Raw genomic sequence first — 25,642 nt, forward strand, 5'->3', positions numbered from 1 at the left:
CCATTTATATAAAAGTTGGGTAAGATAATGATCTATCATGTTCTACCTGGTTGGTCATTGAGAATATTAGTTATTGGTTATTGAGAATATTAGTTAAAACCGAACAAAATTCATATTAATTTATATAAAACTCACATTGTAATTACATGCGGAAGATATAAAGGGTTAATCTGGTCGTGCATGAAAATAGGCATAAGTTTATGTAATCTATCCAATATATATATATATCTGAACCATGTCCATATCAACCCATTTTGTGTGGATGTGGATGAAGACTGACTCCAATCGATCCATATCCGGCCTGCTTTCATCCTTAGATGTGAACCTTAAATTATTTTTCTCAGCCAATAATATTATAAATCGATTTAAAACCAATAAAGCATTTGATAGATGGGTTCAATCCGGATCTGGGTTGCAAATGGATGTATACAGTTGGATATCCGGTCCGAGCCGGGCATATTGATTCTGGATTCGAATCCTTACTACAAGATCGGAATGTGAATTCAGATTTAGTAACTTGGAATTTTCAGATTCAGGTCAGTACTTAGGTCGGAACTTATTCAAAGCTGGATCAAAATCCAATAGAGCTTAATTCATATTTGTATTTTTCAGATCCAATATTACCACATGAGTTTCTTACACGGATTAAACACTACCATATTGGATCTTTTTTGGACGCGGATGCAGATTTCGATGTACATTGTACATTTTGAATTCGGATCTAACAAGACCCGACCCGTACCATTTTGCATCCAATTGCTCTCTCTCTCTCTCTCTCTCTTTGTTCCGTTGGTTGTAATTCTCTTTCCATGGCGCCTCCGAATCCCTGCTTTTTGTGTTGTTCGCGATTTGCATCTACTTTAATAATGTTGGTACCATGAATTCATGGGTAAGTCCCTTGTTTCCTTCTGGGTATTAAATATTCTTCCAAATGGGTGCGTAAATTTGTCGATTCTTATATACAGTGGTGTTCTAGGGAAAAGTTTGTGAATTTACTGCGTTTAATATTGTGTCCTTTTTTTTTATGCGATCTGAGTTTTTTTTTCAATTATTTTCATAATTGGGTATGGGGTTTGGGGGGGTGGGGGTGGGGTTCGGATTTTCAAATTGGTCATTGTTATATAATGATCAATGGATTATGTGGGTATGAAATTTATAGATGTAGATGATATGGTATGATGGTTTATTCCATAGGCTAGGACGGAGGACGTAAATTATGTGATAGAACAACTTTTTTCCTTTTTCCTGATAACCGATGAAATTGGAAAATTGTAACTCGCGAACGTGTTGCATGAAACGATGGTTTGAGGTATCTGGATCACCATTATTGATTATGCTCTTGTCATATGATGCCTGGGTGAATTTGGTCATTTTTTTTGCAGAATTTGCCATGGAATTTTCTGATGCCGTTATCTTTTCAGATTTTATTGAGGGGGATATGCTGTTTTCAATAGCTCAATGTTCTATATCGCTTCGAAACTCGGCTGTTTGATTTCAGAGCAATCCTGAATTGCATGCGTGTTTAGTAAATATCCTGCGCATTATCTCGTGCCCGTGCTTCTTTATCACAATGCACTATCCAACAAAAACAAGGTCAGCAAAAACATCTCATCAAGTGCTTGGTGATGTGAAGAAATTTCCATACATCCCTTTAACAGAAAAATAACTTTGGAACCATTCAAAGGCAATTTGCTCGAATATAAATTCATTCAAATGGTTGTTATGATCATAAATGGCGAGTTCTGAGAATAATTTTTTATTTTGTTTACATCCACTTATTCCTTTTATGCAGTCGTGTTTTATTGTGAGGTTTGGGTTGCAAAGCAGGCTTTTGTCAATGTATAGATAAATTCATCTACCGTGACAAATGAAAAAAAAGACTAGGATTCCTCGTATGTGGCTCAAGTGTGATTTCTTCTCCTTTTCCCACTACCAAGTTGTGTAGGAAGAGCAGAATAATGTCATTGAGTGACTCTTTGGCTTAGGATTAGACAACTCTAATTCTTAATGGGGCTAGGGAAGTGATGTAACTCAGGTAGAGTATCACCTTGACACGGTGGAAATTCAAGCTTAATGTAGTTCATATTAACTTGCAAACAAAATAGTATGGTTATAGCTCACTACACTTGTTGCTGCATAACACCCTTCTATGCATGCGTACTTTTCATGAGTATTCTGATTGCAACTAGTCTGCAGTAATCTTAACATGGTGATTGACTTTTGTTATGATTTATAAATTGTTGTTTGTAATCTATATGTTTCATGTATTTTTAGTTCATCTTAACTTCAAGTTTTTATTGGCAAACCATGCAGTTTCAAAGCTCATGTAATCTGCTTTGTCCTCTAAGGAACTCAGCAGCTCCATCTTTTGGATCCTCTTAGCCTAATAAAGTTTATTCATATGGGAAGACCCTTGTAAATAAAATACCCACTACATATTCTATGCTGTAACATGATGGAGGCTGTGGAAAATCATGAAATGGAGAAGAGAAAAAATGTTGAAGAAATGGAAGCAGAATCTCTTCCTCCTGTGAAACCAGTGGACAGATTTGGCTTTGTTAAGCAAGGTCAAACTACAGAAACCTTGAATAGAAGCAAGTCAACCATTGAACACGAGAGGTATGTCCTTATATCCATATTCGGTATAATCTTCATGTTGGTATGTTAGTCCTGTACTCCTGCATGTAGAATAGCCAAAACTGACTTATTTTGATAATATTCGTGATTTTCTCTCTTTCTTTATTGCATAAGCTCTACCGCTTATCATAGTATTCTGGATAAGCGTTGAACCCTTGAGGAAATAGGTAACCAACACTTTGTCATAGGGGCAGTTGAAGTACCATCAAAAGTGATAAAAGTTGTTTCAGTTCACTAGTTCAGGTTGTTAACTACTGCTCAAATACCATCATTTTAACATAACCCTATAGCAGCTAAGATCTTGAATTCAAACATGGACTATCAACCTAAGTTGCCAGACTAGGAAGCGAAAGAGGGAAACAATATGGGAAATGAAAGTGAGAAGTGAGTCATATTAAAATTTATAGGAAGCGAGAAGCGAGGAATAACAAAGAAAGTGATATAAGAATTGAATGAGAATCAAAATGGAACACAAATAAAAACTAAAATAAAAAGGACTATTCTTAAATTTTATGATTTTTTAATATAAATTTTTTTTGTCGAAATCTAAAATAGATGACTACCAATTAGAAAGCACATACGAAGTGAGTGAAAAGCGTGAGAAAAAGCACATAAAAAATGAAAAGAAACATGAGAGAACACAGAAGAACTGAAGAAGCATGTGAAAAACATAGGAGAAGTGTGGGAGAATCGAGATTCCCATCAAGTTTCAAAAGTGATGAGTATCACGCTTCCAAAGTGAGTTTTTTTGGGAAGCGTGCTTTTCACCCAAGTAAGAAGCTTCTGGTAACTATGCTATCAAAATTGTATCAAGTGAACAATTAACTAAAAACTACAGAATTCTAATATGCAAAAGTAGAGCATACAAAGGTTATGATGTATCACAAATTTTAAGTAAAACCATTTGTGGAGAAGCTCTCATGGATCAAGAAGTTCCATATCTGTCGACTAGTTCATTGAAGTACAATGTGATTTACCCGTAAACGTACTTTATACAAGTGGATGTATCCAGAATCCAGACACCCCAAATGTGTTTAGTTCAAGGTCTTACACTGTTTCTTGCCTTGCTTGCTTTGTAATTAGTTTACCACTGGATAAGTTTTCAACTTTCTTTTTTCTATTTATAACGTACTCTCAATTTTGGGCATTCACTATGCTTTGAAGTTCTTCTCAGGGAGGAAAAGAAGGTTAGAAAATGGAGGAAAATGATTGGAGTGGGTGGAAGTGATTGGAAGCGTTATGTCAAAAGAAAACCTATTGTAATTAAAAGGCGTGTAAGAAAGGGGATCCCTGATTGCTTAAGAGGTCTTGTATGGCAGTTGTTGTCAGGCAGTCGAGATCTCTTGCTAATGAATCCAGGCGTTTATGAGGTAATCATTTGTGATTTTCATTTTGTCATTGTAATTTATGTCTATGTCATAAAGGATATAAGTTGCTCAGGATTCTAACATTTTCTATCTCTTGTGATATCTACCATAAAAAGTTTATGTTGCATAGAGTTACATTTCTTATTAAGTTCTTCAGGCATGGATTGTTTGATTTAGCAGTTTCTTTATTCCTAAACCTTTTATGACACAAATTGATGTTGCATTCAATTTCCTACTTTCTATATGAAAAAATGTGTATACAATATGTGTACTTGTGGCAACACCAAGTACTTACAAGTACCTATTACCAGCAATTTGAAGTGCTAGCATGACATTTTGAAGCATCCACAACACATGCGTTTCAATGCTCAGAGTTCCAAACTATCAAGGAATTCAATCTCTAATTCAGCTTGAGGCTGCCCCTTTACAAAGCATGAAGAGAAACAGAGAATAAGATTCCCTTTAGCTAATGCCTGTTGACATCATCAATTAAGGGTCAAGGATTACACTGAACAGGATAAGCATAAATGGTCACCAATGCAATCTGTTCACTTTAAACTTGCCACTATGATATAATCAGGGATATTCCACTTATTTTGTATTATATCACTTAAATAGGTCGTTTCTGTTTTTCTTTATTCTTTTGAATTCTCATTAATTCTTCCATTTCATTATCCATAGCCATACTTCTTGTTTTCTCTTATTTCACTCTTTATTTTCTTCCAACTAGAAAAACGGCCCATCCTAACGGACAGGTCACAAATTTCAAGTACAAATTGCCACATTTGAAAAACTAATCAGATTGATAATCAAAGATGAACCATAGGTCCTTGCAGAAGTCAATTCCCTACATATTGAATGTGAAAATACATGTTTCACAAGTTTTCAATGTATCCAGTACCACAAGATCTCATATATTAACTGGATCTCGTACTCTATTGGAAGGTTAACTTAGATAAAACACACGAGTGAAATAGATTTGGATTAGGATCCAAATTTTATTTAGCACTCTCATATCTTTTGAAAACAGGTCGATACATGTAAAAGTACAAATAGATATTATTTGATTCAAATCTGACAAAAGATCAGTAATTGGAGCTCCAGTCTGAAAGTTTACATTACTGCCCATGCAAGTCCTTGGCATAGAGATTGATTATGAGCCAAACCGGTATGACTGGATTGCTTCTAATTGACTGTAGAACTGCTTGCAATTTCATGTGTGAAGACGAGAAATCTCAGCATTCCATCCATTGGAGAAGCATGCTACATATGGAATGGAAGATCATCTCAGGTGAATGAGATCTCTGCAAACAGTAAAACAAAATTTCAGCTGAAAGTGATCCAATGTGGGAAATGTGAAGTGTAGTAAAAAAGAGAAAAACAATATAAGTGTGCCTCTTATGGGCTTACAAGAACACAAGAGCATAAACACAAAGACCACTTATGGGTCAATAGGAAAATACAAGCACAAGGGCCTCTTAGGGGCCAAAAACACAAGTAAAAATAATGTCCTTTACTGGAGCAAATATGCTTGAGAAAGCATAAAAGAATAGGGACAAGCTGTCCCTTTATATAGAGTACAAGAGGCCAAGGGAGCTCCCAATGGAATCGTTGGGAGCTCCCAACAGATATAAATGTGACCATTGGGGACTCCCGACGACTCTATGGTCTAATGACCATAGAGCCCCTAGCCTATATAAAAAGGAAAAAAAATAATAAAAATGAGAAAATTACAAAAATGTCCCTAGAGGGCAGGGCCTATTACAATTAGGAAAAAAGACCAAAATGCCCTTAGAGGGAATTACCTATTACAATACAAAAAAATATAGTATATATACATATAAATGTATATGTATACTCATACATAATAAACAATATATATAACTATAACTATAACTATATATATATATATATATATTGAACACACACACACACACACACATATATATATATATATATATATATAGTTATATATATACAACTTTAACAAAAAGGACTATCCAACATCGTTTTGTTTCACAAGGAAAGAATATGATGATGACAGCTCAAAATTTTCAAATTTTTGAGTCACTACTCAGTAGCCAATATTAAGCAGCCAACTTGGAGAGACATTCAGAAACCTGCCAAATTTTGTTAGGTACACAACTGAGGTTCCTCTCAGCAGCAAGACATAAAGAAAATGATCATTGTGGACATTTTATAGGTAAAATCTTTGTTCTCAGCCTTTTTGGTGTTAGCATCCAAATATAGGAACCAGATTTAATTACACTACACTGGATCTAAAAGTTTAGATTCAGATCAGATTTGGACTTGCTGCACAATAGATTTGGGTCTACCATGATCTAGCCTGTATAAGATCCACTTGCACACTAAATGTATATCTCAATTTTAGCCAAGATTGCAATTATATTTTTGTGAATCACATACACATACAACCATACACACATGCACACATAAAAATTGAGACAGAAAGATGAAAAGAATTCTTATTACAAATTATTTTTTTTCGTATATAGATATTTAACATGAAATATAGAAGCAATGACTAAAAATTTCACCTCATAATGATACAAAGCCACACACATTGAGCTAGAAAGATGAAAGGAATATCATATTTAAAATTAATTTTCATATATAGATATTTAACATTTAGCATGCAAGGACTAAAAAATTTACCTCATAGTGGTACAAACATAATCATGCATGCGTTAGCACCAGTGGAGGATGATGAGTTGAAGACCACTGTAAGACCAACATTGCATGTTAAAGTTCTTAACTTGGCATTGAGATATCAGCTAACATCTTGGCCAGCCTCTTGGACCAGCACTTCAATTCCTTTAGAAGGAGCACTTGGGATTTCCACTGTCACCTGGAGGGGCTCTAAGGAGTAAAAAATATCCCTCATTAGCAGCCACGCCCATCGGGTTCTGATTCAAACAATGGTAGGCCAGCATTGCTGCCTTATGCATGCCTCTAACTGGATAGTCCCCTTCCAATCCTGGTCTATGATGCTAAGTAGACACCTTTCCTCTTTCAAGAGAGGCTGGGCCCAATCAGCTAGATTTTGCTCTCAGTTGAGCCAGCTCTTATCGAGTGAATCTCAGTCAGTGAGCAGTTCCAACAGAACAACATTGAAGCTGTAAACATTGCTTCTGGGTATAAGGGGACCTGGACCAGCACTTCAATTCCTTTAGAAGGAGCACTTGGGATTTCCACTGTCACCTGGAGGGGCTCTAAGGAGTAAAAAATATCCCTCATTAGCAGCCACGCCCATCGGGTTCTGATTCAAACAATGGTAGGCCAGCATTGCTGCCTTATGCATGCCTCTAACTGGATAGTCCCCTTCCAATCCTGGTCTATGATGCTAAGTAGACACCTTTCCTCTTTCAAGAGAGGCTGGGCCCAATCAGCTAGATTTTGCTCTCAGTTGAGCCAGCTCTTATCGAGTGAATCTCAGTCAGTGAGCAGTTCCAACAGAACAACATTGAAGCTGTAAACATTGCTTCTGGGTATAAGGGGACCTATACAAGATATTCTAGGAAAAGTAAACCCAAGCATTAAGATCGCATGATAGCAATTCTGAAGTTAGAGAAGTATGCTGCCATGATGTCATCAAAAAAAGTTAATGAAAACGTAAAACCATTCCATCTGACCTCACTTAGGAAGATGGACTCAGGTTAACCATGAGTTGCTAATGGCTTGTCCTGAGTTATATAAGCATCTTAGTTTGTGGGAGCTGAAAGTCAAGATTCAATGTTCAGAACTAAGGAAAACTGTTATATGGATCTTGTAACATCGTGAAGTGGTACCTGCCATCATATACACAGGAGCAGCATAACCATAGATGCCCATCACTTGAGTAGAAACATGAGATTTATCTCCAACTGGTCCATCTTTTGCAAATCCAAAGTCTGATAGCTTTGCATTGTAATCCTGAAATACCAGCATCAATTTCCTAATGTTATTGCAACTCATGAGATGAAACAACATGAGCTTCCTTGTTGAAAATTTATTTCAAAGAAAAGTAAAAGATGCAAATCATTGAGCATGTCCAGCAAGATGTTGGATGTCTTAAAATCTTGATATATAACTGATTTTTCAGCTTCATGGAGAAAAGCAAGACTTCTTGCTGCCCCCAAGGCAATCTTCATTCTGACAGCCCAGGAAAGTGGAAGCAAAATCTTGTAAGTATTACAGAAACGATCAACCTAATGCAAAAGAATTGCCCATGGAAAATTCAGCAAGTCATGCATAGATACTTATTGATATCAGGCATAAAAAGTTTACCAAAGCAACTTTGCAGCTGAAGAAATGGTATGCTATAAGGGTCATAAAGGTAGACAAACACATTCTTTACATCCTCAGTCTTACTCATGCTCTGTAATGGAAGTGACCATGCAATAGTAATGAATACTTCAACTTAAGCTGATAGCTTTTTGTTCACTTGTGGAAGATAGCTGTTAAATTGTATATAATATAGGTAATATATATATGTATATATATATGTGTGTGTGTGTGTATACATACAATGTATGTATATGTATTATATACATATATACATATGTATATATAATTATATATTTTCATTGTAAATATTTTCTTTTTTCTTTTATTTATTTTTGTTCTTTTTCATTAGTCAACATAAAGTTGACTAGTTTGACGACTAGCTAGTCCAATGACTACAAATAGAGCTATTGGACTAGCTCCAACATCTATCTTTGGCTATCTATGATGTATATAAAAAAGGGGTGAAACCCCTTATTTAATGTAATGCTTCTTGCATTTTGAGTTATCAACAAAATCTATATTTTTTATATTTTGAGCCTTCTTGTGTGTGCCCTTTGTGTGTTTTGTGAGTGTGCCATTGGTGGCCACTTTTGTGCTTGTCTATTTGGATCTTTGGTGGACGCTTTGCTCGTAATCGAAGGCTCTTGATTCATTACATGTTATCAAAGCTTTGTTTCTCTTGAACCTTTGGAGATTGATCATCACAATTTTGTGCTTGTGGGAGCAAGAGGTGACTCTTGTTCATTGGTGATTCAAATGTTCGTGCATTTGAAGATTGACTTAGTTTGTTGGTTCGGGTGCTCTTTGATTCTACCCAAAGTTTGTGGTATGGTGCTCGTGCTTTTACTTCTCTACATTTTTTCTCCTCATCTCACATCTTTTCTCTTCTCTTTATCTCTCTCTCTCACCCTTTGTAAGAATGGATGACAAAAAAAGTGTCACCATCATGCCCATGAAACTTAATGATATAGACTATGTAATATGGTCTTCAATTATGGAACACCACATTTGAAAAAAAAGGGTTGTGGGGACTAGTGAATGAATCTGATCCTGAGCCTAAACTAGTTCTCACTAAGGTAGGGAACAAGAAGAAAGTGCCACTTACGAATGACGAGAAAACTAAGGCCTTAGTTACCTATGAGAAAAAATGGAAAGAGTGGAGAATGAGACATGTCAAGATTATGTCTTTACTTGCAAGACAAAGTTAGAACCATGACCCAAAAGTATTAGATAATATTATAATGAGTTGTCCAAACTTTAGAAAGAGTTGGCTCTTCTTGAATCTATGTGGCATTGCTTCGAAGATATTGAGCTCCGCCAAAAGCAAATTGATGCGAAACATTTCTATCAATTTATAAATGGTTTAAGACTGGAATTTGAGACCACCAAATCGACCCTCCTTCATAGAGGAAAAATTTCATTTATTATTGAGACTATCGAATAGTTAAGTATGGAGGAGAATAGGTTAAAGAGGCATACTACGAAAAATGAAGATGATTCAGTTATAGCCATCTCTAGGTTGAGAAATTACTCTTGATAAAAAAAACTAGGGTACTTACTCGGATTTCGCAAAACCTTTTTTAAAAGATGCGGGATGCCTGTTTCAAGCCTCAATCATCCTCCACGAGAAGGTAAAGCAAGGGCAGGTTTTTCGATCTCCGCAGTTCGAAGCTCATTGTCGAGAAGCCCGAATATGCAATAAAGATTAACTATGTATAAGTATCTAGTCAAGAATAATAAAAACAAAAAAAAATAAAAGAATAAACTAATTGATTGATTTGAAAAATTACCTTTTTCGGACTTAGGGTCCATATAACTTTTAGGCTCCGTTTTGGTCTGGCAACACCTTCGCGTGGTTACGAGGGTTGTTGTGATGATTCCAGCAACACCTTTGCGTAGGTATGGCAGCTTCAGGGATCAGACTCTGATAGCGTTAGAGTAAGGGCAAGGTTAAGGTAAGTGTTCTCTCTAGAGCAAGCACTCAGGCAAGGGATTTGTAGATGATTAGACTATAGGGGTGAACCCCTATTTATAGGATTTCATAATGAGATTCAGGTCATGGGGTATTTAGATTTAGATCCAATCCCAATGGATTTGAGTTTATCACAAATGGGGGATAAGACTCATTCAAGAAGAGTCCTGCTTGGGATAGGAGCACCCAAGAGGAGTCCTCCCTTCTTGAAAAGCGTGCAGGGCAGATCCAAAAGGATAGGGATAAGCCAAATGATTTATCTCCACTTTTGGGGTTTTGCTTGAAATCCTGATCTTTAAGCCCTGAGAACATGTTTTCCCAAACTAGGTTAGCATTTTGGACATCTTGGAAAAATTGGGTGTTTACAAATGCCCCTCTTTGTCATTAATTGAATGTGATTCGATTTATGACAAAGAAATAGACACCCTCAAATAAGATTAACCAAGTTTTGAAACAACTGGGTTGCCGAAACCGTGATGGGTTTCATCGAACGAGGTCGGGTTAGTTTTTGAAAATAACTGGGTTGTAGAGATCGTTTGGGTCCTACCAAACAAGGTCAGACCAGTGTTTTTTGGGAGAAACTGGGTTGTGGAGACTGTGTTTGGTTCCGTCGAACAAGGTCGGGTCAGTTTTGAAAACCATTGGGTTGTGGAGACCGTTTGGGTCTCGTCGAACGAGGTTGGGCCAGTGTTTGAAAAACCACTGGATTATGGAGACCGTTTGGTTCCTACTAAATGAGGTCAAGCTAGTGTTTTGGGAGAAACTAGGTTGTGGAGACCGTGCTTAATCTCGTTGAACGAGGTTAGGCGAATTTTTGAAAACCATTGGGTTGTGGAGACCGTTTGGGTCTCACCGAACGAGGTTGGGCCAATGTTTTTGGGAGAAACTAGGTTGTGGAGACCATGCTTGATCTCACTGAATAAGGTCAGGTCAGTTTTTGAAAACCACTGGGTTGTGGAGACCGTTTGGTTCTCACCGAATGAGGTCAAGCCATTGTTTTTTCGGAGAAAGTGGGTTGTGGATACCATGCTTGGTCTCGCCGAACGAGGTCGGACCAGTTTTTTAAAACCACTGAGTATTGATCCAGGCTTTTCTTAAGAGAAAGAGTTAGTGCCTATGAAGGTTGTTGTGCAAGCTGCACCATCTCATGAAGCATGATTTATCTGTATTGCTGACTTGGTATGAACCTGCTACTGCTCTTGGCTCCCATTGACAACTTTATTAATGTAGGAGAAGATAAAATGTTGGGCATCAGGCGAGGGTAGCATAAGAGGTATGTAGCTCCCTTTCATGCTTTTTAAGCCCATTTTGACTTTTGATGCTTTTTTTTTTCTTTCAGAATTTTGCAGAAAGCTCATGAGGATGAATACAAGGAGTACTACATCTCTATCCATGCACGTTTAGAAACAAGAAAGATGATGATAGACATGCAGACTGACTAGTGAGTTCATGAACAGGGTAGAGTTGCCCCGGTAGGAGAGTCGCACTTGGACCAGGTGGTTCATGATGCAAGAGGACAGAGTTCTCAATGTACTCTTCAGTTCTGGGACTCCTATGTATGCCTATGATGCATGATGTATGCCTTTATGATATGCAATAAAATTGATGTTTTTGTGAAAAATGGGTAGCCTGGGGTGGTTGACTTGCGATAACAATGAATAATTGATCATTTAAGGTCAAAGTTTTTTGCTCTTTTTTCTCTTCCCAAAATTTAGAACCTTCCTGTCAAGTTGATTCTTGTATTTGAGATTCCTACATTTTAGACTTTCTTCTTCTCAGGTTGGTCTAAGATAGTGACACTTGGCTTCACTGAGATTTTTATCCTTTAATTCCGACTTGGCTTCAAGTGACTAGTTATAGGAACATGTGATTAAGTCTCAAAGCATTCTTGTTAGTTCTAATGGTCTCCACTAAGACTTGAACTTTAAAGAGCTAGAGCTTGATGAGAATGCGTTCAAGTACACCTCTTGCCCCTAGGTAAGTTCTCTGAAGTTTTTTGTTTTTAACTCGAAATGGGGTTTATTCTTCACTTTTGCCATCCTCTGACCTGAGACCTGGCAACTATGACTCTCCAGGCTACCCAGTCCAGGAGGGATGCCCTTAGCTATCCAACCTTTACCTCCAAAAGCCATATGATTAGAGCCTATCACAATGCCATAGGTCTAGGGGTAAGTATGTGGCTTTCTCCTAGCACACGCTTTTCTATTCCAACCTCTACCCCTAGGATAATCTCATGACCGAAGTCTGCCAGCACGCCATAGACTCAGAGTAGATGTTAGCTTAAGTGCATTATTTTTTTTTGTGCATTTTTTTCTTTTTTTTCATATTTTTCAATGTTTTCCCTATTGAGATAAAAGAAAAAGGCCCCTCAGGGGACCGACCTATTTAACACCTAATTCTTTTTCTGGAGAGTTGGTTGCTTAGGTGGGTTTTCATAAGATCTACTTTTATGCATTGATAATAATCTCTTGCCCCTATAATTCATCATTATAGACTCATGGGCTAGAATTATTAGATTAAACTATCTTGGCCTCACCATTTCACTGCCTTATTTTCTCTTAAGATTTGAATGTCCTGTGTGATAGATTCTCGCATGCAGGGATATTGAACTCCGCCAAAACCAAATCAATGTGGAGCATTTTTTTCATTTTGCTAGTGGATTATGATCGGAATTTGAATCCACTAAGTATATTCTTCTCCATCATGGAAAAGTGTCGTCAATAGAAGATACAATAGAGGAGTTGAGTGTGGAAGAAAATAGACTAAAAAGTAGAATTTTTAAGAGCGATGATGACTCAGTTCTAGCCATCTCGAAACTTGAAAACTTTGTCAAAACTTACAAACCTCCCAACTATGAAAGAGGAAATGATGATTTTGAGAAAAAGAAAATTATTTACTACTATTGCCGTGAACCTGGACATGTGAAAACTCATTGTTCAAAATTAAAGAGACCTTATGAGAAAAAGGTTGCCTCCGTCGGACCACCACAAGAATCAAGTGAAACTTCCATTGGGAGTATGTCTCTTGCACAATTGGTGGAAGCACTCGGACCACTACTCAAGGGACCATCTTTATCTACGGGAGCTGTTGTCTCTTCTGTGAGTACCTCCAATTCAGGTAAAACTCTATGGCTTCTTGACTCAGGTGCTTCTTTTCATATGACTCCGAATGTTAAAATATTATGCGAATGTCATAACTCAAATGGATCTAATGTTTTTACTGCCGATGGAACATCACTAGAAATCAAAGCAATAGAAAATTTTGAAAAAAATTCTCAAAACTGAAAAGGATTTCATATTCCACAAATTAGATGCAACAAAACAACTACGCCTTCATCCCAAAACAATTGGGGTCGGCGATATGAACCAAAAAAAGAAAATCATGCTGGGTCTTCCATATGAATCCTTCTTCTCCAATCATTTCTAACCAATGCCATGTCCTCGGTGAGGTTCAAAGCATTCATATCCTTTCCTATCATCTCCATCCATGTCTTCCTAGGCCTACCCCGACCTCTTTTAACTAATATATTTTTCCATTTCTCCATCCTTCTAACTGGAGCATCATTAGGCCTTCATCGAATATGCCCAAACCACCGTAAACGATTCTCTCTCATCTTATTTTCAATGGGTGCAACGCCTACCTTCTTACGTATCTCCTCGTTCTGAATCTTATCTTTTATTGTATTTCCATACATCCATCTAAGCAAACGCATCTCAGCTAGACTCATTTTTTGAATATGATGTCTCTTGGCAGCCCAACATTCCGTACCATATAGTAAAGCGGGCCTAATAGTCGTCCTATAAAACTTTCCCTTCAACCGTAATGACATTCTACGATCGCACAACACTCCAGTTGCACTTTTCCATTTCATCCACCCAACCTTTATCCTATGATTTACATCTCCATCAATTTCTCCATACTTTTGAATGATAGATCCCAAATATTTGAAACAATCATCCACCGGTATTTCTTGCTCACCAAGCTTCACTGCACTCCCATCACTACTTCGTTGCTTACTAAACCGACATTCCACATATTTTGTCTTACTCTTACTCAACTTAAAACCTCTTGCTTTCAATGTTTGTCTCCATAATTCTAACTTAGCATTAACCCCAGCTCTAGACTCATCAATCAAAACAATATCATCAGCAAACAACATACACCACGGCACATTTTCTTGAATTGATCTCGTAAGCTCGTCCATCACTATAGCAAATAGGAAAGAGCTTAAAGCAGATCCTTGATGTAACCCAACCGTTATAGGAAAATTGGTTGTCACCCCTCCACAAGTGCGAACATTGGTTACTACTCCTTCATACATATCTTTAATTATACTAATGTACTTGAGAGAAACACCTTTCTTCATCATTGTCCACCAGAGAACGTCCCTAGGTACTCTATCGTATGCCTTCTCCAAATCAATAAAAACCATATGCAAATCTTTGTTCTTCTCTTTATTTCTTTCAATAAGTTGTCTAAGAAGATGTATAGCTTCCATAGTTGATCTTCCAGGCATAAAACCAAATTGATTCTCCGATATCATGACAACCTTCCTCAACCTAGACTCAATCACCCTCTCCCAAAGTTTCATAGTATGACTCATGAGTTTTATACCACGATAGTTTGTGCAATCTTGTATATCACCCTTATTCTTATATAGAGGCACCAAAGTACTCTTCCTCCACTCGTTAGTCATCTTATTTGTCCGCCAAATCTTGTTAAAAAGATTTGTCAACCATTCTAAACCTTTCTCTCCCAAGCATTTCCAAGCCTCGATAGGTATACCATCTGGGCCAACTGCCCTTCTTGATTTTATTTTCTTCAAAGCCTCTGCAATTTCTTTCTTTTGAATCTTGCGCATGAAGTCACGATTCATCTCATGAAAAGGAATGGAGAAGTTTCCAAGATCCTGAGCATGACTTCCATTAAATAATTTTGACTAAAACCCTTTGCGTTTCATCTTTGATACATCTAACCATACCCAGATCCATCGATTTCCTATCTCTCGTCTTTGCAAGCCTATAAATATCCTTCTCGCCCTCTTTGGTATCCAACTTGTCATAAACCTCCTTATATACCTTATCCCTTGCGTTTCAAACTACTTTTTTAGCTTCCTTCTTTGCTATCATATACTTCTCCAAATTCTCTTTATCACGACTCTTACTTAGATTTCTATAACACTCTTTTAACCTTAATAGCTAATTTGACATCCTCGTTCCACCATGATGTATCTTTACCTAGCGGTGCACCGCCTTTAGACTCACCCAATACCTCTTTAGCCACCTTTCTCATGCCACCCGCTATCTTATTCCACATTGATTTTGAATCATCCTCGAGACACCAATCAGCTTCCTTAACTACCTGCTCTACAAACATTCCTTGTTTAGCTCCTTTCAGTGCCCACCACTTAATTCTAGGATCTATCTTATGTCTATCCCTTTTGCGACATTGTCTAATTCTAAGATCTAAAATTAAGACTCTATGTTGTGTAGCTACACTTTCTCTCGGTATAACCTTATAATCGATGCAACAACCCCTATCTCTCTTTCTAAGTAGGAAAAAATCTATCTGACTCGTATTAACCTCACTTTTAAATGTTACTAGGTGAGACTCCCTCTTCCTAAACCAAGTGTTTGCTAAGATCATATCATAGGACAAACCAAAATCTAAAATCCTTTCTCCACTTTCGTTTCTTTCTCCTATACCATAGCCTCATTGGATACTCTCAAATCCATCCCTACTAATGCCTACATATCCATTAAGGTCACCGCCGATGAAAAGCTTTTCTCCATAAGATATCCCTTGTACTACTCCGTCTAAATCTTTCCAAAATTGACGCTTAATGGAATCATCTAAACCTACTTGAGGTGCATAAACACTAATAATATTAATAATATCCGTACCTAATACTAATTTAATAAGTAAAATCCTATCACCCTTCCTACGGACCTCAACCACATTATCTATAAACTCACGACTCATAACAATCCCTACTCCATCCATATTCCTATTTATTCCTGTATACCAAATCTTATATCCCCAAGGTTCTATCACTTTTGCCTTCTCACCTACTCATTTGGTCTCTTGTAGACATAAAATATCAATCTTTCTCCTACACATAACATCTACCAACTTACCAGTTAAAGACCCTATGTTCCAAGTGGCTAACCTAATTTTATGGTCTTGGACTAACTTCTTTACCCCCACCCATCCAACAAAGTGAGGGAACCCTTGCCTATTTGACACCACACCTGGGCGCCGGTGTGACGCATCGCTTCCGGGTGACGACCTAGCAACCCTTGACCATTTATCACTGCCTCCGGGCCTATAGAGTACAACGCGTCGCTCAGTAGGGAACGCCCCCGACGAAATTCTCATATTGGTTCATATTCATAGGGTATGACTAAGTTTTTATGCTGGCTGTCATTGGCCTACCGCAACCCTCCTCCTTTATCCGGGCTTGGGACTGACAGTGTATAACTAAGGCGGAGTTTTTCACAAATTAGATATATTCCCAAATTAAATCTCAATCTCTTGTCTATTTCTCAACTATCTGACCATGGATATAACATTTCCTTCTCTCGTGGTTGTTGAGTGCAAGATCATCAGTCAGGGAGGCTGATTGGGGAAGGCCATAGAGAAGGAGGCTTATACTACATAGTTTTTTTGGAAATTCTTAAGAATACACTTTGTTGTAATATTCAGAAAATGAACTTGAATTTATGGCACAAGAGACTTGGTCATCCTAGCATATCCAAGATTCAGTTTTTTTCAAATATGGAAAACTTTTGTAATTCTGAAACATTTAAATATGAAAAATGTATTTTGGGAAAAATGAAGATGTTACCCTTTCACGAAAGAAATTTTGTCTCCTGTCAGCCTTTTGAGTTAGTGCATTCGGATGTATGGGGTCTTGCACCTATTATGTCCGAAGGGTTTTTTTCATATTATGTCATTTTTGTAGATGATTTAACAAGACATACTTGGATTTATTTTCTCAAATATAAATTCAAAGTATTTTTTCATTTTCAAATATTTTATAAACTGGTTAAGAATCAATTTAAGAATGATATCTCCATTTTTCGTACTGATTTAGGAGGAAAGTTTTTGTTAAAAGAATTTAATGATTACTTAAATTTACATGATATTTCACATCAAAGATCATGTCCGTATACCCCACAACAAAATGGCCTAGCAGAAAGAAAACATACGCATATTATATAAACAACAAAAACCCTACTCGTCACTCATTTGGGTCGAGAACCCGGGATATATCTCATTAATAGAATGCCATCATTTGTGTTAAGCAATATTTCACCTGTTGAAAAACTCTTCAAACAAATCTCAGATTATTCAAGGTTAAGGGTATTTGGTTGTAAATGTTTTGTTTTCTTCAACAAAAATGACAAGCTCTCACCTCGTACTATTCCATATGTGTTTCTTGGTTATGCAAGCAATAAAAAAAGGTTATAGATGCCTTGATCTTGAAACTAGAAAGCTATATGTGTCACGAAATGTATCCTTCTTAGAAAATAAAAGTTTTTTTGAAATTAAAAACTCTACAGAAATCAATGATTATTCCTTTCTACTAGACTTAGTTCCAGAGATTGATAAGGAAGATGTTGATCAAGAAGATCAAAATGTGATAAGTATTGAATCATCTTATCCAGAATGCATTCAATACTTTAGACGAGGCAACCTTGTGCTCTAGAAAAATATACTAAAGCACAAGATCATATAGAAACAAGAAGATCATCTAGGGTGTCAAAAGTACCTTGAAAATTTGTATCTTATGAGTCTTTTTCGCCAAAGTATCAAGCGTATATTGCCCTGTTATATTCCTACGTAGAACTTTCTAATTATGATACTGTAAAAGAACATCCCGAATGGGTTGAAGCCATATCAACAGAGTTATGTGCTTTAGAAAAGACGAATACATGGACTATTCAAGATATTCCATCAGGAAAGAAACCTATAGGATGTCGTTGGGTATACAAAGTCAAAACCAAGAGTGATGACACTCTTGAACGTTTTAAGGCTCTACTAGTTGCTAAAGGCTATTTTCAGGAATATGGAATAGACTATGAGGAAAATTTTGTACCGGTCGCTAGAATGACCACTGTAAGAACTTTGATTGCTCTTGCCTCTGTAAAGAAATGATATATCTTTCAGATGGATGTCAAGAATGCGTTTCTCAATGGTAGTCTAACTGAAGAAGTTTATATTGAAATTGGAATCTCCACCTGGTATTAAGATTCCTCAAGGAAAAACTCTTCGTTTACATAAGGCCTTATATGGACTTAAACAAGTCCCAAAGGCTTGGTATGACAAATTTTGTCAAGTTATGCTTGCTTTTGGCTTTCAATTTTGTCTTACTGACACAACTTTGTTTATTAAGAAATCTAATGCATATATTATTATTATTCTCCTTTATGTGGACGACATGATCATCACAGGAAGTGATAAACAGGGAGTTAACAATATAAAAAAAAATTTCAAAAACAATTTTGAAATGACTGACTTGGGTTTCTTAAGACTTTTTCTTAGAATCGAAGTGGCCTATTCTTCTAGAAGTTATTTACTAACTCAATCGAAATTTGCTCTTGATATTATTAACAGGTCCAAAATCACAGATAAAAAACATGTTGACACTCCTGAAGTGGTCAATGCCAAAATGAAGATTGATGATGGAAAACCATTTGAGAACCCAACATTTTACAGACAGCTTGTTAGGGGTATTGTCTTACCTTTCCATCACACGATCGGACATCGCACATGCTGTCCACACAACAAGTCAATTCCAGCATGCTCCCACTACTGTTCATATGAGAGCAATATTACGAATTATCAGATATCTTAAAAACTTCGTTTGTAGAGGACTTTTTTTGTCTGCTTCTTCTTCACTACAATTAACTGCTTATACTGATGCAGATTGGAGGGGTGATCCCAATTATCGACACTCAACTACTGGTCTTTGTATGTTTTTAGGCGAATCCTTGATTTCTTGGCGGTGCAAGAAGCAACAAAAAGTCTCTCTTTCATCAACTGAAGCTGAGTATAGAGCCATGATTACAACCACTATGAAAGTAGTATGGCTAAGAAATTGCTTCAAGACATGGGTGTTATGACCAGAGTTACCAGTCGAGGAAGCGAGAGCGGGAAGCGATACGGGAAGCGGGAGCGAGACACTTTCAAAGATTTAGGAAGCGGGGAAGCGTGGGACCACTTAGAAGAAAATTCTGAACCGTCTCGAAAGCGACCTAGGGAGCGAACCAGAAGCGACCTAAGAAGCGAATCGGAAGCGAGGGGGAAGTGAAAAAAAATAAAAAAAATGAGGAAGCGTGGGGAAGCACGCTTCCCAAAAAAGGGTGACGCTTCCCCTCACGCTTCGAAAGCGCGACGTTTCACGCTTTCGAAGCACGCTTCTCCTTTTACCTAGGCGCTTCCGATAACTCTGGTTACGACTACGGGACCATCACAGCTATACTGCGACAACAAAAGCTTTATTTACGTCGCCAGCAACCGGACATTCCATGAACGAATGAAGCATATCGAAATGGATTGTCAGTATGTACGAGAAAAATTTCTACACGGCACTATTGATCTCCCATATGTCTCCTCAGAATGTCAGTTGACCGACTTCTTTACCAAACCTCTTGCTGCTCCCTGGTTCTATTTTCTCTTAGATAAACTTTTGGTTGTCCAACCGTAAGTTTGAGGGGGAGTGTGTTAAAATTGTAATCTCATAGTTAATCTCATGTATGAGATAACTATATCATATGTAATCTTATTCTTTAGTTTAGCTTCTTAGTTTAGTTAGAATTAGGCTAGTTAGAATAACTTTTATTTTCTGTTTTTAAGACATTCAAATAGGCTTATGCCTTTATTGACTTTTCAGTCAATAAAGCATACAATACTTTTATTTTCTGTTTTTAAGACATTCAAATAAGCTTATGCCTTTATTGACTTTTCAGTCAATAAAGCATAAAGCATTTATTGGCATTTATTGGGAGACGTTGGACTCCCAACAGCTCCAATTAGAGCCGTTGGGAGCCCAACGACTCCCCCTCTTAGCTCTTTTCAGCCCTATAAATATGGGCTTTTACTTTTGTATTTGTAGGACTTTTGTGTGTGGGTTTATCCCACTTTAATGAGATATATTTTTTCTCTCTTCGTGTGTGCACTCTTTTGAATATTTCGGTTCTTGCGAGTGTGTTGAATGAACCTTTGTGTTCATTGAGAAAGATCTTTTGTGTGCTTCTTTTGAAGTTTGGTTTGGGGTTTTATTTCCTTTCATCTACCACTAACCCAAACGGGCGTCATGGAGAGTGACAGGCCTTCCAAAAACATCACAAACACAAGAAACATTAATCCTTTGTTTCTGATAGTTTTTGCTACTGTAAGCAGCAACGGAATAAGAATTCAATAAGATGACAAGTAGGCATATATAATAAAAATCCACATGATCAACAGGACAATTCTCTCACTTGTTTGCAAGTGACAATTTCTCTAATTAGATGTCAAAAACACAATGTTGTTAACATGGTGATCTAAATATATCTACAAGAGAGAACATATGAGGAATCAGCCTCCTCAGCCCCTCAATCTCTTGATTCTCTTCTTCCCTCCATACACTATCTAGACAAATGTTATATAAAAGAAATGAAGAGAAAGAAAACCATCCATCTGTGGCCTAACTGCTACAATTGTTTTTCTTTTTCTGCTTGGCAAATGGGGAAACATGGCTGCTTGGCATATTGGATGGAAGTGTTTATCACTTGTGGTCATAATTGTAGATTTGATTTGCAACAAGGCTCCAATCAGGGCTTGCTTTCTTAAGCATGCCATCAATGCGAGCAACATGTTGGCATGCCATTGATGTGCCTGACAGAACAGTAAACTGCACTGTCCAAACATGCAAAAGCGCACTATGGTTTGTCTTAGTGCCATAGGAACTTGCACGCTAACTTGGTAATGCCACATGGTAGGGCAATACACCATGTATACTTGGTGGAACAAAAAGAAAAAGAAAAACAAGACAACTTGCAGCAAAAAATAGGGCAAATCTCAGCAGCCTACAACCCATCAGGAGATGATGAGGAGAAGACGGGTTTGGGGAAGGAGAAGGGTTCCTCAGAGAGAGAGAGAGAGAGAGAGAGAGAGAGAGGCATGGTGAGGAATTTGACCAAAATGCCTAACAAAATTTAAGAAACTACACCCTTGTCCGTTTCGTGATGGGGGTAGTTTCCGTAACAGCAAAAAATTTAAAAGCAAATAGGAAAATGACCTGAAACTCAACACAAATAAATTTGTCATTTTCAAATTGTTAAAAAGGTGAAGCATATTTGTCCTCTAATATCGTTCTTTCTCCCTTTATAAGTATAGATTATATTCATAGTCAATTGGAAAATATTGTGGCAAAGTTGCTTTTTACTGAGCCTATTCATCAATTTTTCTAGGTTTATCAACCTAAAACTTGAAGAAATTCTTCAAAAGAAAAGAAGAGTTGTCCACCTTAGTTTACTTGGATGATTTCTTATCATTTTTTTCCTTTTCAGCCATGTAGTGTCAGGAAGTTTTCTTGTCACAAGATGCTTTTGTTCTTGTTTCTCCATTTTATGTTTGTGTAATTTATATTATTACAGAAGCTAGAGGCTGAAAACTTAATAAATGCCAAAGATACTATTAATATTATCTGGTTAGTATTTCTGTATGTGATAAGACTTCTTTGCTAATCGTTATGTGTTTTTCCTGGCTTTCACTGTGAAAAAGCTTTCTATATCTGCTTATTGCATTTTAAGCTTATTTTTCTTATTTGTGGATGATCTTTTTTTTTGGGTCAAATTCTTCCATCCCAGCAACTAGTTATTTATGAGAGCTCTGCGTCAGAGCTGGAGATAATTCGGGATATATCTCGAACTTTCCCTTCGCACGTGTTCTTTCATCAGAGACATGGACCAGGCCAAAGGTCTCTATACAATGTTCTAAAGGCATACTCTGTGTATGATAGAGATGTTGGCTATGTTCAGGTATGAGGTACTAAATCTCAAATTGGGATTTGCAAAATACTTGTGAGTCATTTCTTATTTTACATCATAGAATTGATTTAATTTGCGGAACTTTTTCAAATATTCAGGGCATGGGATTTTTAGCAGGCTTGCTCCTCCTCTACATGAGCGAGGAAGATGCATTTTGGCTACTTGTTGCCTTGTTGAAAGGTGCTGTGCATGCTCCAATGGAGGGGCTATATTTAGTAAGTTTACATTTGGGATCATATCTATTATGTTTATCATTGCTAGTTTCTTTTGAATCCTTGCTTGACAAATTTGTGTGTTTTGATGAAAAGTTATCAATTCTACACGATCCTTTACTGATTCAAAGAGGCGAATGCACATCCTTTGTCCAAAACATTATTAGCTATTATTGCTTGTCAATGATTTGAAGATATGCAGGTTTCCTGCTTCTTCCAGTTCAAAGTTTATTCAAATATTTGATTCAATAGTTTTTTCATCATTCATACTTTGTGGTGCTAATTATTTCATCATGTTGCTCTAATATGTGTACACTAATTATATGGTATCCTTCTTAGCGCATGACTAGCATATAACTTTTTAATGTTCCTTTTGCTAGGCATAAGCAAATGGAAATTATAATGGTATTTTATGCTGGTTAATGTCTAAGTACTTGTTAGTGGCCGCTGCATGATTGTCAAAAGCCATTCATTCTATGATCCAGTCTACTGCTGACCATGAGATGGTTTTTTTATTTATGAAAACAATACAGGCATAATAGTTGGAAAATGTTTTTTAGTCTTGGAATAGGTTTCAGAGATTTACTTTTATGCTTTCCATCGAATTTCTTCTGATAAATGGAAATTTTGTGCAATAGGAGGGCTTGCCTCTTGTACAGCAATACCTTTTTCAATTTGATCAATTGGTGAAAGAGCAGTTACCAAGACTTGGTGAACATTTTTCTCGAGAAATGATCAATCCAAGCATGTATGCAAGTCAATGGTTCATAACAGTCTTCACGTACTCATTTCCTTTTGCTTTGGCTCTCCGGATCTGGGATGTTTTCCTCCATGAGGTTATGCTCTGATTTCATTATCTTTATGAATTCTATTTAAAGTCATTTCTGTTTATTAATTTTGTGGGAGGTTTGTGTGGAAGCAGGCTACAAATTCTTGGGGCGGGGAGGTTTGAACAGGGGTTATGAGGAACCTACTGCAATTGCATATCATGTTAAAAATGCACAGTTGATTATTGATAGGCCCGGGCATCGGGTTGGGCTGGTTAATGGGATAAATCAACCCATCTCATCTTGGGCCAGATTGACCTTGGCTAAAACTAAGCTTATTTATTGTCAGGTGGGGTCTGGACTGACCTGATAGCCTGTTTAAAAACAAAAAGAAATTAATAGGGGCATATTTTTTAATGTGTTAAATAGTTCTGGTCTGGGTTTTGGCCTGAGCTGGCCCCACTCCCTACTTGTGGGTTGAACGGAGAGATCACGGGTCTTTGCCTTCAACTCAGCTGTCTGTTAATACTCAGACATAAACCTGGCGTGAGTACTATTGGACTGGTCACCCAAAATGGCCCAGTGGGGCATCCTCATCTGTATGTTCACAGTTTGCTGAACCGCAAGATGCTGATGCCATGCTTATTGGAATATTTTCTACCATTCACTGAGTTCAGGTGTCCCTGCTTCTAAGGATTTCATGTTAAGACATTTTTGTTTTGTTTCTTGCAAAACTATCAAAGGATTCTTGTACACCACCACCAGTGCTGCCATTATCTTACCAGCAGTCACTGTATTCTTATCAATTATCATAAATGAGTTTATTTCTGGTGCAGGGTGTCAAGATTATATTTCGAGTAGGATTGGCGTTGCTCAAATGTTGCCATGATGATCTGGTGAGTCCCTTGCTCTAGACATTTAAGTAACTTTGAGAACGAGTAAAATATGTTTGCCATATTCTGATTGGCCCTTTTCTTGTCATTAGATCAAATTGCCTTTTGAGCAACTCATACATGCTTTACGCAATTTCCCAGAGGATGCTTTAGATCCAGACACTCTATTGCCAATGGCATATCCGATCAAGGTTTGTCTTCTCATGCATCACTCACAACCAATGGTGTATTAAGTTGTTGGAGAATGATCACTTATATTATTTTCCTTTCAAAAATTTCTGGTTTTTTCCATTATATATTTTTTATATTATGCTCTTAATCAAGTCTAAATTCTAATAGTTATGTTGGATTCACCAATTTAAGAAGTTTATGAAAATCAAAAGGCTATTTTGGCATTCCCATTTCTCCTTTAAATTGATATGTTTCTTGAGTTGATTGGATGTCTTTTAGCATAACAGGACTAAATTTCTGCTTGCATCTGCATTCCAGGATCAAATCAGGATTTGGGCATTTCAATGTTTTACTGTTGTTGATTGTGAACTTGTACAATGTGTCAAAATTTCACCAGTAAAACAAGATGAGGCAACTGATTCAGCTTCCTAGTTGAATCGGCTGGCTCAAGTTGTTCTGACAGTTATTTCTCAGTATTAAGTGTGACAGGTCAAGGTGGATAGCTCAGAAAGATCATGAGGCAGTTTTAGTTGGTCTTTCTATCTTAGCTAGCCTTCATCTTAGGAGGATGCAAATGAACAGGTTATTGTGAATCTGCATGTCTTTCCTATTAATCTGTTAATGGTAGCAGGTAAGTAGGCGTTTGGAGGAGCTGAAGTTGGAATATGTGAAAAGATCCAAACAAGTTCCAAAACAATCTGAGGCGTCTGGAAACCAGTCTGATGGTCTTAATCTGAAGCAATCATCGGTGCGACGTGGGTGATTGTAGTTTATGTGAATTATCCATCACTATGTCCATATGAAAAGGAATGCAACAAAGAGAGATCAGTGTTTTGATCATGGAATTTGAACATGTTTGCAGCTTTAAATATGTCGCACTGGATTGATGATTGCCTGGAAAAAGGAATGGCAGTGTTACGTTGCTTATCTACCATGATTTACTAGAACAAAATGTGAAGACACCAATGTTGGTAGAATCTACTAAGAAAAAACCAACTTAGGAGAATTGCCATGATTTGGCTCTAAGGGGGAGATAAGGGTCTGGTTTATGCAGTCCACTGGCCTCTTTACAAACAAGGAAAACAGAATATGAGTGTATTGGAACTCATCTAAATACGTTGGATATTTATGTTTATGCTCTCTCTCTCTCGTGTATGTGTGTGTGTAAAATTGGTGCACCTTGGCCCCATCTCGTGTATGTGTGTTTGGTCCAGTGCTGTTAAACTAGAACCAACCTTCATTGAACCAATTCATTGAGCCTGCCCTAACTATAAGATCCTGCACTGTATGACTAACAG

General features: G+C 37.2%; 1 protein-coding gene across 5 annotated transcripts; it reads left to right on the forward strand.

Moving 5' to 3' along the window:
* Nucleotides 1-759: 759 nt before the first annotated feature.
* LOC149812908 (uncharacterized) lies at nucleotides 760-25,480 on the forward strand. 5 transcript variants are annotated; one of them, XM_089991472.1, is made up of 10 exons: nucleotides 783-889; nucleotides 1,422-1,593; nucleotides 2,314-2,619; nucleotides 3,812-4,007; nucleotides 22,122-22,292; nucleotides 22,400-22,516; nucleotides 23,152-23,349; nucleotides 24,117-24,176; nucleotides 24,266-24,364; nucleotides 24,976-25,480. In XM_089991472.1, exons 3-10 carry the CDS (start codon nucleotides 2,453-2,455, stop codon nucleotides 25,105-25,107), a joined length of 1,140 nt encoding a protein of 379 aa, XP_089847598.1. In that variant the 5' UTR covers nucleotides 783-889; nucleotides 1,422-1,593; nucleotides 2,314-2,452; the 3' UTR covers nucleotides 25,108-25,480. The 5 variants fall into 5 exon arrangements, with proteins under 5 accessions (XP_089847600.1, XP_089847598.1, XP_089847601.1 ...); XM_089991475.1 differs by having other exon boundaries at nucleotides 2,349-2,619; XM_089991473.1 differs by lacking the exon at nucleotides 783-889 and adding an exon at nucleotides 1,176-1,309.
* The last annotated feature ends 162 nt before the right edge of the window (nucleotides 25,481-25,642 follow it).

The sequence above is a fragment of the Nuphar pumila genome, chromosome 16 (assembly GCF_984573655.1).
Source record: "Nuphar pumila chromosome 16, dmNupPumi1.hap1.1, whole genome shotgun sequence".
Classification (NCBI taxonomy): Eukaryota; Viridiplantae; Streptophyta; class Magnoliopsida; order Nymphaeales; family Nymphaeaceae; genus Nuphar; species Nuphar pumila.

Coding starts and splice junctions, on each gene's coding strand:
- LOC149812908 (XM_089991474.1), top strand. CDS start 2,453: ATGATGGAGGCTGTGGAAAATCATGAAATGGAGAAGAGAAAAAATGTT. Junction 2,620..3,811: donor TCAACCATTGAACACGAGAG/GTATGTCCTTAT, acceptor AGTTCTTCTCAG/GGAGGAAAAGAAGGTTAGAA. Junction 24,177..24,265: donor AATGTTGCCATGATGATCTG/GTGAGTCCCTTG, acceptor TCTTGTCATTAG/ATCAAATTGCCTTTTGAGCA.